We start from the raw sequence: 12,640 nt of genomic DNA, 5'->3' as shown, positions 1-12,640 counted from the left end.
CGAGCGCTCTACCACTGAGCCACCTTCCCAGCCCTGGCTGGGAGTTTTAAGGAGCCAACCAGTCAGTGAGAGCAGGCTTGAGGGAAGAGTGAGGTCAGGGGAGCAGGAGCCAATCGGAAGGCTCTGGCATGATGAAGGAGACCCAATGAGAGAAGGAACACACTGGTAGAGACCCAGGTGCAGAGATAAGTGGGGGAAGTTGGGGTGTGAAAGGCTCCCACAATCTGCCCACCAGTTTTGTGGACTGTGAACCTGCCCGGGGATAGAGGAGAGGGGACTCTTTTGCCCTTGAGCCCTAGGGTTGGCCTTGCATCATCCACCTCTGTTCCCCAGGAACGGCTGGATGCTGCCCGGCAGGCATTGTCTGAAGCTCGGAAGCAGAGCAGCTCTCTGGGCGAGCAGGTGCGGACCATGCAGGGTGAGCTGGCAGAGCTGGAGCTGCAACGGGCAGAGGCTGAAGGGCAGCTGCAGCAACTGCGGGAGGTGAGGCCCACTGCAGCCTTACCCACCCCCTGGCCTAAGCTCCCAGCAGGGGCATGGCCAGCGTGGCCACCACCCCTGTTATACAGATGTGGCAACAGGCACAAAGAGAACTGCCTGACCTCTGCTACAGGTGCTGGAGCAGCGGCAGGAGGGTGAGGCCGAGGCCCTACGCACCGTGCAGAAGCTGCAGGATGAGCGGCAGCGGCTGCAGGAGCGGCTGGGCAGCCTGCAGCGTGCCCTGGCACAGCTGGAAGCTGAGAAGCGCGGAGTGGAACGCTCAGCCCAGCGGCTGGACAAGGACCGCGTGTCCCTCAGGAGGACGCTTGACAAGGTGCGCCGCTCACCAGGGCGCCCTCGCTTCCTTTGGATCCTGGCTTGGATAGGTCTTGGCCGTGGCATCTGCCTCTGTTGTTCTCCCTTCTAGGTGGAACGCGAGAAGCTCCGCAGCCAGGAGGACGCTGTGCAGCTGAGTGCCGAGAAGGGCCGCCTGGGCCGCACCCTCACTGGGGTCGAGCTGGAGCTGGCCGCGGCCCAGAGGCAGATCCAGCAGCTGGAGGTTCGGCCCCTGCCACCAGCACCTCACCCTCTCCCTCACTTTGGTCCCCAACTCCATCCATTCCTAGTCAAGTGTGAGCAGTTCCTACGGGTAGGGGGGACTCTTCATGTGGAGAGAGGACTGCTAGTCTGTCCGCAGGGAGCTGTGCATCCCCCAGGTGGGCATGAAGAGGTGGGAGTGTCCACAGGAGTTTGCCTGTGTATGGAATCATCTCCCACACCCGCGGCACGTGTGCTTGTGTCCAGGTGTTTTCATGTATGGAGGTCTAAGAGTAGTGAGACTGCGCGTTTGCATCAAGTCAACGTGGTGATTACCAGTGGGCTTGCTTTTGTTCCTGAGTATACATGAGCCAGTCTTTGGGAGAGAGGAGGGGGGGGGGAGGTGGAGAGAGAAAGAGAGAGAGAGAGAGAGAGAGAGAGAGAGAGGAGAAAGGGGAGAGAGAGAGAACAGAGAGAAACAGACAGAGAGAGAGACACACACAGAGAGACAGAGAGGACACAGCCTGACCCAGGATTTTCAGGCTTACGGTCAGCCAGTGAGGTGGGGACAAGCAAGGATTTCCTCACCCCACCTGGCCATGCTTCAGGGAAGCTATGTGCAGCATATACTGGGCCAGAATCCTAAGTGTGGCTCATCCTGCAGGCCCAGGTGGAGGCCTTGGAGCAGAACCATGGCCCAGGGCCACTGGAGGCGGACGAGCAACAACAGCTGGAGCTACAGCAGGAGGTGGCACACCTGCGCAGGGCCCAGGTGCAGACTGAGCGCACTCTGGAGGCGCGGGAGCACATCCACCGCCAGCGGGTCCGAGGGCTGGAGGAGCAGGTACAGCCCTTCCTCCAGTACGGGGCGGGGGGGGGGAGGGGAGGTTGTTGAGCCAGAGTGGAAACTGGGGCTTTAGAGGAAAGGGCTGGTCACAGATGGTCACATAAATAGCTGATGGTATCTGTAACTTGCAGAGGGCCAGGTGGATCAGTGCTGGTGCCAGCCACATCACTCGGACAAGGAGCCTGAGTGATGCTCCCCAGGCTCAGTCCTTCCACGGGGCTCACCCTGCGCCCTGGCTTTACGCCCAGGCAGGCCTTCTCCCTGGGTAGCACAGGTAGCCTCAGCAGCTCTAGCCTGTTCTCCCTACTACCTGGGAGCCTAGGAGACTCTAGAGTCCCAGAGTACCAGAGACCTAGGGCTCTGTCCTGCTCTAGAAGATAAGGGAAGGCCGGTGTCAGTGGCTCTCGCCTGTACTCCTAGCTACTCAGGAGGCTGAGATCTGAGGATCACGGTTCAAAGCCAGCCCGGAGCCAGGCACCAGTGGCTCACGCCTGTAATCCTAGCTATTCAGGAGGCTGAGAGCTGAGGATCGTGATTCAAAGCCAGCCCGGGCAGGAAAGTCTGTGAGACTCTTATTTTCAATAAACTACTAGAAAACCAGAAGTGGCACTGTGGCTCAAGTGGTAGAGCACTAGCCTTGAGCTGAGGAGCACAGGGACAGTGCCCAGGCCCAGAGTTCAAGCCCCATCACTGACCAAAAAAAAAGATAAGGGAGGGTTTTATCTTCTTGGTGGCACCAGCCTGGGCCCTGGGGTGTCCTCACTGGCCAGCAAGATCACTGTGCCTGATGCAGTCACGTCTGCAGGGCTTGGCTGCCCTGGGCACGTGTCCACGCCTAGAGCATAGGCTGGAGCTAGGCCCACCAGAGGTGGGCTGGAGTAGCCCCTGAGGATGCTCAACAGGCAGGCTCCTGACTGCTATAAGGGGCAAAGAGGAAGGAAGGCCATCCTGGCTCTTAGGGATACCACACCTGCCCTGCCTCAGGCAGCATGGGGTCCTTCTGTGTCCCCAAAGCTGTGGCTGAGTGGCTCTCCATTGACTCCCTCCTCTCCAAAATCACACTAGGACCTAGACTTCCCTGCCCTTTCTTCCCCAGGTGTCCACCCTGAAGGGGCAGCTGCAGCAGGAGCTTCGAAGGAGCTCAGGATCCTGCTCCCTGCCCTCCGGCACCCCAGAGAAATGAGTTCCTTCCCAGAAAACAGCCTGTGTGAGACAGAACAGGGGCCTGTTGAGAGGGGGACAGTGCTGGGGTTGGGAGGACACCATCTCCAGGACCCCCCCCCCCAACCCCAGCTTCATAGTGTTGTCAGGCTATCCATTGTCACCTCAGCACTCCTCCCCTGGGAAAAGCCACTTTAGATTTTACAAGTCCTCCTGAGAGCACTGAGCCAAAGTCTGGTCAGGGAGAGCCCTTGACTCCAGCTAGCCCTGAGGCAAGGGCTCATGGGAAAGAGGGGTACCCAGCGCAGGGTAGGGGCAGCACCCGGGCCCTGACTGGCTTCCAGAGACCCCTCCACCATTCAGAATTTGTTAGTGAGCTTAGAGTGTTTGTATTTTTGTACCTTTTTGTAATGTTAATTATTGAGAACTGGTGTTTTTTGGTCACAAGACCTGTTTTCTAAAATCTGTTTGGCGCAGGTTCTTTGTTCCTCTATCAGCAAGGCTCATCCTGCGGGGCACAGGGTGGAGGAGGGGCCGGGCCCTGTGGGTGTGCCGGGGAACCCAGAGGCAGAGGCCTGTGTCCATCAGGACTTGCCAACCTCACAGGTGTCCTGGGCCCCTCGTTTACAGATGAGGTCTCAAGACTTGGGGCTGGGACCTGGCCTGGCACCTTGACTCTTCCCAAGCAGACCTCTCCTGCCCTTCTCTGGCCTCCCTCAGGACAGGGCCACCCCGGCCACAGCAGGGCTCCGAGGCAGTGCGGTGAGCAAGGGCAGGCTAACAGGAGGCCTGGGGCTCACTCTGGCTCTGCCAAGAGGTGCCAGGTAGCACTGCTGCACAGCCGCAGTGGTATCTCTGTGTAATGGGGCCCTCCGGCGGCAGTGAGAGGAGTCTCAGTGTGCAGGGCAGGCTGGGAGAGGGGCTGCAGTGGCTCCCCCCATCTCGGCCTTGCCCATCTCCCCCTCCACTGCCACTCACCTGATGGCTCACAGCGTGGTCACACCTTCCGGTGACTCGTCCACACAGGCCAGGCAGCCCTGACCATGAGAATGCTGTGCGCGGGGCCTTCTGCTCTTCCTACCTCCCCCACCACGCATGCGCGCGCACGCTCATGATGGCAGGTGTGTTGCCCATTTTGGGTAGGCCAGAGCTGAAGCCAGAGGGGCAGAGGCAGTTACCTGAATACCCCCTCTTCTCCGCCAGGCTCCTCCGTCTGTGCTCTGGGTAGAAAAGTGACCCTGGGTCTTTTGTAAAAACTTTTAATTTTGTATAAAACAAAAGTGGTCCATGCCTGGGGGCTGTAGCAAATCCAAGCAGGCCAGCTGGGGTGAGGGGTGTCGCGAACCTCTGGGGAGGCTGTATTGAGGTGACTGCCCTCAGTGGGCCTGAGGAGGCACACCGGAGCCCAGGCCTCACACCGAGGCATTGAATGCTCCCCATGAGGACTAAGCAGTGGGGGGCTCTCACTGCACTGGGGTGGCCATGGGCTAGGGAGGGGCCTGGAGCACCACAGGCAGGCCCCCACCCCCACGCTGAGCCACTGCACAGAAGAAAAGGAGTTGGGTGGGGGAAAAGCACCAAGTCAGACGGGGCCAGAGGCAGGGTCCAGCGGGGCTCGCGATGCCAGCACCAGCTCCCCCCTAGCAGCCCCCGCAGCTCCTGGCACAGGAGGCCGCCACAGACTGGCACAGGCCACTGACGGCCATCACACCGCACTTGGAGAACTTGTCCCGGCACAGGTCAGCTGTAGGGGCAGGGAGGAGGAAGGGTGAGGGTGCAGGCGAGAGGGGCTGTGGAGGGCGGGGAATCAGGGTGCTGGGCAAGTGGGCACAGATGTGTAATCTGCCGGGAACACGGATGGTGGTGGGCAGCAGAAAGAGTGGGGAGCCCTACCTCGGAGGAGTTCCTCATGGGCACACACAGTGCGGACACAGATCTCTTTGTTGACCACGTATACGCGGCGGAGGCTGAGGGAGGGGGAGGGGAGGGGGAAGAAGGCTCAGCCCCACCTGCACCCCTTGGGACAGCCCAGGCCCACCCCCAGAGTCAAGTTCTACTGCAGAACTCAATACTCCAAACTCCAACCTTGGCGTCTGGACCTGTCCCGCCCCCCACCCAGCGCTTTGAAGATGCCCCGCGCCGCTCACCTGTAGAAGCAGACCTCGTTGAGACACTGTTTGCAAGGCTTGTGGATGGAGTAGAGGCGGGTGCATGGGTACTGTTCCTCACGGCAGTCTAGGGCACAGATGGGGCTCAGAAGGGGAGGGAACGCCCCCAAGCTCACCCACAGGGACAGGGGCCCAGACCTCACACTACCCAGCATGCACAGGTAGACCTTGTACAGTTACCTTGTCTTACATCACACATACACACTGCCACACTCAGAAATACGCTGTCACACATCTGAGAGTGAACACACACACACACAACCACCTCAGGAGGCGGTGGAAGTCCAGCAGATTTGCAGACCTTCTCAGGAACTCCATGCTGGCTCTGCCTCCTTTGTGAGCGAGCTCAGGCTCGTGTTCCAGCCTGCCCCGAGGCTCTCGGCCTCAGCCGGTCTGGACTCCCTAACCCCTGGGCTCCCTGGTGCCTGGACTTGGGGACCACTCAGGAACTCCGGCCGGCAGGAAGCCCTCAGCATAGACCCTGACCTCCCCGCATCCTTGAGACCATGACCCAGGCCTCTGGCCAGGCCAGCCAGGACAGGATAGGGTCTCTGAGCTACCTGAGGGTCTGAAAATGCTACCCTAAAGCACAGGTACATCTCCCAGCAGCCCTCCCCTTCCACTGCCCCACTGCACACCCCTCCCCTTCCACTGCCCCACTGCCTAGTCCTGCAAGTTGACCCACACTGTTGCCAACTCTAGCCCAACTTCTGGAACCATGCCTCTGTTTCCCCAGCTGTCAGGAGGCTCTTACCAAGAGGCCCAGGTTCTGTGGGTTCAATCTCTGCATTCTGTGGCTCTGGTGGTTCTGAGATAGAGAAGAGAAGAGGAGGAGCCCCTGGGAGGGAGTCTAGTGAGGGCAGAGGTCCCCTGAGCCCTGGCCCAGATGCCCGGGGAGAGCTGGGGGGCACAGCCCTGGCCTACCTGGGGTAGGAGCGGGGATGACTTCCTGTTGGACTTGTTGCTGGGACTGGAACTGAAACTGCTCCTCTGGAGGGCGGGGACTCACTTCTGCATTGGGTGACAAGGGGTCTGCTCCTTACTTCACCTCCAGCGTCCCCCGCTTCCCACTCTGTTCCTGTCCCATCCTGGCCCTTACCTTGATAATCGTAGTAGTCTGGGCTGTCTGCAAATGAAAAGATTTGCGGAACTAGTGTGAGTCAGGCAGCCTTGTGTTCCCCCTTCCCCAAATGAGGTCCTGCGTGAGCCAGGGATCACCCCCCCCCTCAAAGCCAGGCTTGGCATGGAAGGCTGAGGGCCCCTCACCGATCTGGTCGCCGTAGTGGGTATACTGGACATGGTCCGGGAACGGGGGCAGCGAGTCCAGGTCGTACTGGCCTTGAGCCAGTAGGCCTACTGGGGGGAGGCAGAGCATGTGTGGGTTCCCTGCAGGGAAGTGCGGCCCAAAGGACTTCTGGGAAGCAAAGTGGGTCACGAGCAGACTGCAAGAGCCTAGGACACTACAACCAGACCAGCAAACTGGGGGTCTGAACTCCTTCAACATGGTAAAGGCCCTAGGCTGCTCCTGCCTGCCGAGAGCCTTTGCACTCCATTCCCCCTGAGTTCAGGTCTCACCTGAACTTTCAGCTCTGCAGACCGGCCATCCTGCACCCACTAGTTCTCAGTCTATTTCCATCATCCTACTCAACTCCATCTGAAATGTATCTGTCTACTTGTTCAATGTTTACCGCTTGTTCTTCCTTAGCCTGGGCTTTGTCTGCTTCAAGGGTGGGGGATGTCCAGCCCACAGGCCACTTAAGGCACTCAAAGCCATTTGGGTCTGACCGAGGTTCCCCACTCCTGGCCTGTTTCATTGCTATATCTCCTGGGCTTGGCCCAGTGCCTGGCACATAGTAGGATCAATCCGTATCTGTTGAATGGACCTGGAAGAGCCTTTGTGCCACCCACTGATACTAATGACCTTCTCCAAGGTCAAGACAGTACAGTGGGTAGAGCCCCTAATGGCCTGCCTGTCTCAGCAACCTCCCCTCCCTGTTCTCTACCCTGGCTCCAGGCTGGTCCAGTCACAGTGCAGACCCTGCAGCCTATTGAGGGCTGGAAGCAGAGTTCTGCCCATAGATTCATGGCAGGGTCATGACAAAGGCTGTCAGCTTCTCCCCCACAAACCCCACTCCTGTCTCACATACAGGGAGCCAGCCCTGGCCCCAGAAGCACGTACCAGGCAGGAAGAGCAGGAAGAGGTAAGCAGCTCCCATGGCCCTTGAGGGATGAGGCTGGGTGGTGTCAGAGGGCAGCTGGAAGAAGAGGAAAGGAGAGTGTATTCCAGGCCAGTGACCCCAGACCGCAGAGCCCACCTCTGACCCCAAATTAAGCCTCAGAATAGAGCACCTGGAGTAGGGGCTGGGCTATTTGGAGAGACATCCAAAGTCCCTGCTTGGGGGTTCAGGTCAAGAGGGAATACTAGGTGGGTACTGGTGGCTCACATCTGTAATCCTAGCTACTTGAGAGGCTGAGATCTAAGGATCACAGTTCAAAGTCAGTCCAGGTAAAAGGCTGAGAGATTATTGTCTCCAATTAACCAGCCAAAGACTGGAAGTAAGCTGGTGCTGGTGGCTCAGTTGTAATTCTAGCTACTTACAAGGCTGAGATTTGAGGATCAAGGTTTGAAGGCAGACTAGGCAGTAAAATCCATGACTTTTTTTTTTGGGGGGGGAGGTCAGTTTTGGGGCTTGAACTCAGGGCCTGGGCACTGTCCCTGAGCTTCATTTGCTCAAGGCTGTCACTACCACTTGAACCACAGTGCCACTTCTGGCTTTTTCTGTTTATGTGGTACTGAGGACTCGAACCCCAGGCTTCATGCATGCGAGGCAAGCACTGTACCACTGAGCCACATCCCCAGCCCTCCATGAGACTCTTACCTCCAACTAACCAAAAAGTGGAGCTACAGCTCAAGTGGTAGAGTGCTGGCCTTGAGTGAAAAAGCCAAGGGAGAGCTCAAGGTGCCGAGTTCAACTCCCCATACTGGTACAAGACTTCCAGTCTGGCCCCAAGACTGGTCCTGACAAATAGCCAGACTGCCCTTGCCCCCTGTTTACCTTACCAGGGGAACATTTCTAGGGCTCTTCCCCAGCCCAGCTAGTCTCTCCTTGGCCACACCCATGCCCACTCTGCCCTGGCAGCTGGGGGTGGAGCCTCATGCACTCTCAGAATCCTTGATCCCCCCAGAGTCCCAGTCCTGGCCAACCCCCATCACAGCCTGCACACGCAGCTCAGCCCGCCTCTGCCTTTGCCAGGCCCACCACCTGCTCCCAATTAGCCCCTGGGTCCTGAGCATGTTGCTCAGCAGGAAACCACATGCATGCAGCCTGAGGGGCCCCCAGTGCAGCCAGGCTCCCAACCCCCAGAAGAGCCCTCTCCTGCCAGCTCCAGGCCTCCCAAGCCCTGGCGGTCTTCACCCCAGGCTCACGTGACTACAGCAGCCACACTTAGGCAGGAAGGAGACTGAGGAGGGCTCCTCCAGACCTTGGCATGCTTTTTGGCATTGAAGGTGGTGATGTCACCCAGCCCAGGGGTTCTGCACCCCCCAGACACTGTGACATGTGTATCATTTTGGGGTGAGGGCACCAGTCCATCATTTTTACCAGGTCCCTGGTGCTCAGGAGCTCCTGGGCACATCTACCCTCCCATCTTGGCCACACAGCGGACCTGGCACCGCCCGCAGGTCCCTGTGTCACGCCCAGCCCAGTGGAGGTGACCTCAAAGCTGAGCCTACAGTGGAGAGGGCTGTGAGGGCCCAATCCACAGCCCAGCCATCCAAGAGCGGCCCCTCCTGTCCCAGCCCGGGAAGCTCTTCCAGATGACTCACTGGGACCCCCAACTTGGCTTTTGGCCCCTCCCACCCCAGAATCTAGGAAAGGAGACAGAACCAGGGCATGTCCCCAGCCCCACAGGCTTCTGTGGCCCCCTGTCCATCTGCATTAGTTCTCTAAGGTGGTCTGGGGTGGGGGGCACTGTGTCATCCCCCCCAAACCCACAGGCCCATCTGACAACCCAAGCCTCCCTGCTCATGGTAGGGGCGCCCATGCCACCTTCCAGACTGGCAGCAGGAGCCATCCTCTCAAGAATCACCCCCCTGGGGTATCCTGGGCAGGACACCCCAGGAGCTTGGGGGGTGAAGGGGTCTTGTAGAGGCTAACAGTGGGCCTAACGAGGGGAATCCTACTTTTCCAAGCACTTCTAGGCTGTGGATCTGGGGGGCCTCGGGAGAACTGGATCGGCTCCAGAGGCGGCCCCCGCAACCTCTGGCCCCTCGGCATTTGCGCCCCTCTGCGGTCCTGGGTGGGAGAAGCGGCGCCCACGCTGGCCCAGACCCCGGGCCGGGTTCCGAGGCTGCACCGAGGCGCGGCTGCGCGGTCGGAGGCTCGCGGCCTCGCACATCTGGGGGCTCTTTGTCCAGCGCGTCTGCTTCTGCCTCGGCCGCTCCGCTGCCCCCGCCCGCCGCCCGCCGCATTCCATCCAAAGTGCGCCCCGAACCCCCACTTCTGGCTCCCCAAGCCCAGCCTCCCCGACTCTCCCCAGCTCTTCCCCAAAGCCACCCCAAACTTCCCCGATGTCCCCTTAGCATCTGTTCCGGAGCAGCTGCCCCCCAAGGATCGGGGTCCCCAGTGTCCGACGACCCCCGCCCCTGGGGCCCCCGGGGTCCCTCGGAGGCCGGGCGCGGCCCGAGCGCCGGGCCGGCACCTACCTGTCCGGCCACCGCGCCGCGCTCCAGTGGCCGCCCCAGCGCGCCCCGAGCCCGCTGCCCGCCGAGCCCCCCTCCGGGCCCCCGACGGGCCGGCGCCCGCCTCCAGCCTGGACCCGCTGGGTCCTAACGCGAGCGGCGCCGCCCTGGCCCCGCGCCTTGCCGCGGTTCCCGCCCGCGTGAGGGGTCCTCACGTCGCTAGTCCTCCTTCAGCGCCCCTGTACCCCAAGCCACAGGCGTCCCAGCCCCCCAGGAGTCAGCCAAGGCAGCTCGGCTGGAAGGAGCCCCGGCTGGCGCTGGGGCTGGTGTTCCCTCTTCCAAGGGTCTCTGGTCTCCTGGGCCCCGGCCTGCATCCTGCCCAGATGACTCCAACCAGCAGCCTCTCCCCTCTCCTCCCCTCTCCTCCCCTCTCCCCTTTCTTCCTCCCTCCCCCCTCCTTCTTTCCTCCCTCCCCCACTCCTTCATTCCTTCCTCCCCTCCCTCCTTCCCGGAGGGACCTGGCACCACCCGCAGGTCCCTGTGTCACGCCCAGCTCAGTGGAGGTGGCCTCAAAGCTGAGCCTACAGTGGAGAGGGCTGTGAGGGCCCAATCCACAGCCCAGCCATCCAAGAGCGGCCCCTCCTGTCCCAGCCCGGGAAGCTCTTCCAGATGACTCACTGGGACCCCCAACTTTGCCTTTGCCCCCCTCCCACCCCAGGATCTAGGAAAAGAGACAGAACCAGGGCAGTCCCCAATTTCAGAGGTCATGACGCCTGGCCCCACATATGTGTCCTTAGATAGCAGACTCTACCACTTGAGCGCTATAGATTATCAGGTTCACTCAACATCCAAATCCAAATTCACAACGTCCCAACCCTCCCCTGCCCTCAGTGCCCAACTTCCAGTCCTCCAGCCCTTGACTTCTCTTGTGACCATGTGGACTGTGGGCTTGCCCACAGCTCCCCTAGGACCAAGTATGTGCTGCACAACGTTTGTCCCCAAGTGCCCCCTTGCTGAGCCCGTAAATGTACTGTTTTCACTGCAGCATAGCAGCCCAGACAGTGGTGGGCCAGGCCCAGCCCTTCCCAACGCCCATCATTCCTCATGGACCTGGTCCTGGAAGGAGGAGGGGAAAATACCTGGCAGAAATACTGTCTCCTATGCTTGATAAACAGGGGAAACTAAGCCAGGTGCTTGCTGGTGGCTCACGCCTGTAATCCTAGCTACTCAGGAGGCTGAGATCTGAGTCTCAAGGTTTAAAGCCAACCTGCACAGAAAAGTCTCTGAGACTTCACTAACCTACAAAAAAAGCTGGATGTGGAGTTGTGGCTCAAGTGGTAGAGCACTAGCAGTGAGCAAAAGAAGCTCAGAGAAAGTGCCCGGGCCCTGAGTTCAAGCTTCAGGACTGGCACGGGGGAGAAAAAAAAAAAAGGAAGCCGGGTGCCAGTGGCTCATACCTGTAATTCTAGCTACTCAGGAGGCTGAGATCTGAGGGTTGTGTTTCAAAGCCAGCCTGGGCACGGGAAGTCCATGAGACTCCAATCTCCAATTAACCACCAGGAAACCGGAAGTGGCACTGTGACTCAAGTAGTAGAGCACTTGCCTTGAGCTAGAGCTCAAGTAGTAGAGCACTTGCCTGGCCACTGTCCCAGGCCCAGACTTCAAGCCTCATGACTGACAAAAGAAAAAAAAAGAAGAAAGGGAGGTGGGTAAGATGGGTGGGAACCGGGGCTTCAAGATGTCCAGCGGGTCCTGCCCACCTTTCTAGGCCCTAAGGACTGGGAGTGGCAGCTGTAAGGGGGAGGGAGGGGGCGCTCAGGGCTCCTCTGCACCAGCAGCTGGCCTCAGGCTGGATTAGAGCAGTTATTCACTGCTCTGGATGTGGAGAGCTTGTCCAGTGGGTTCATGGTTGATCTGGTAAGGGCAGCGGAGGTAAGGCAGGATAGATTAGGGCAAAAATCAGGCATGATAAACAGGTGCCAGAAATTAAAAAAAAAAAACAAACTTTTAAAGCAAATATAGGAGATAGTCACTCCCTCAGAGGAAGCTTCATAATCCCTCCCCTGCATCCAATGACAGACGGATCTGCAGGCAGGCCTCCTTCACGTTCACAGCGGCTCTCCTGCTGACCTGTCACTGGCAGGTCTGTGAGAGGACTGGCCTGGGCTCATCCATCGCCCTGCCCGCCTCTTCACAACTTCATTCAACTTTCCCTGTGTTCGGACCCTGGTGGCCTGGGCCTTGCACCAGGCTTCCAGTAACGAGGCCCTTCTTTGCTGTGCATCCCTGCTCTGAGGAGCCAGACCCAGCTGCATCTCCAGAGCAGAGGGGCTGGCCCAGAGCCTGCTGGTGGGATGAAGTCAGCCGCACCCACTCTCCCCAGGGGATGGCGTTTGGGGCTGGCTGGGAGATCCAGGCTCAGAGCCTAGATTTTATCTACGGGAGGAACTGACCAAACCCATCCCAGGATGTGGGGGTGGCAGACAGGGGAGGAGGAAGAGAGGAACAGTGCCCTGTAACGTGGCTTGCCAGCGCCCTTCACTCCTGCTCTCCCAGGAAAGTGGGATGACCCTGCTTTGAGCCACCTGGTCTCACTGCTGCCCCTGGCGTCCTGTTGCAAGTCCCTGTGCAGCTGTAACCTGAAAGGTGAGGGCTGGCTGGGTCCCCATGGCTCACAGCTGTCATCCTAGCTACTCAGGAGACTGAGATCTGAGGATCACAGTTCAAAGCCAGACCAGGCAGTGAGACTTTTCTCCAATGAACCAC

The 12,640-nt window shown here is 59.5% G+C and overlaps 2 protein-coding genes across 6 annotated transcripts in view; one reads left to right on the top strand and one right to left on the bottom strand.

Annotated features, from left to right (window-relative positions):
* Positions 1 to 3,482, top strand: part of Crocc (ciliary rootlet coiled-coil, rootletin) — a 42,130-nt gene extending 38,648 nt beyond the window's left edge. For both annotated transcript variants that reach the window (XM_070037840.1, XM_070037839.1), the window contains 5 exons: positions 334 to 483; positions 614 to 814; positions 908 to 1,039; positions 1,682 to 1,861; positions 2,961 to 3,482. In XM_070037840.1, coding sequence (XP_069893941.1) covers positions 334 to 483; positions 614 to 814; positions 908 to 1,039; positions 1,682 to 1,861; positions 2,961 to 3,047 — 750 coding nt within the window. In that variant the 3' untranslated portion in view covers positions 3,048 to 3,482. The remainder of the gene's footprint in view (positions 1 to 333; positions 484 to 613; positions 815 to 907; positions 1,040 to 1,681; positions 1,862 to 2,960) is intronic.
* Positions 3,483 to 4,298: 816 nt separating this feature from the next.
* Positions 4,299 to 9,962, bottom strand: Mfap2 (microfibril associated protein 2). 4 transcript variants are annotated; one of them, XM_070037841.1, is made up of 9 exons: positions 9,899 to 9,962; positions 7,373 to 7,448; positions 6,460 to 6,549; positions 6,293 to 6,319; positions 6,118 to 6,225; positions 5,948 to 6,001; positions 5,173 to 5,260; positions 4,919 to 4,992; positions 4,299 to 4,769 (listed from the first exon to the last, which is right to left on the bottom strand). In XM_070037841.1, exons 2-9 carry the CDS (start codon positions 7,407 to 7,409, stop codon positions 4,666 to 4,668), a joined length of 582 nt encoding a protein of 193 aa, XP_069893942.1. In that variant the 5' UTR covers positions 7,410 to 7,448; positions 9,899 to 9,962; the 3' UTR covers positions 4,299 to 4,665. The 4 variants fall into 4 exon arrangements, with proteins under 4 accessions (XP_069893942.1, XP_069893944.1, XP_069893943.1 ...); XM_070037843.1 differs by having other exon boundaries at positions 6,118 to 6,204; XM_070037842.1 differs by having other exon boundaries at positions 6,460 to 6,546.
* Between the last annotated feature and the right edge of the window lie 2,678 nt (positions 9,963 to 12,640).

The sequence above is a fragment of the Dipodomys merriami genome, unplaced genomic scaffold, assembly GCF_024711535.1.
Source record: "Dipodomys merriami isolate MVZ:Mamm:240054 unplaced genomic scaffold, mDipMer1.0.p SCAF_28, whole genome shotgun sequence".
Classification (NCBI taxonomy): Eukaryota; Metazoa; Chordata; class Mammalia; order Rodentia; family Heteromyidae; genus Dipodomys; species Dipodomys merriami.
Note: the sequence above shows the minus strand (reverse complement) of the source record. Positions and strands in the feature narration are given on the sequence as shown.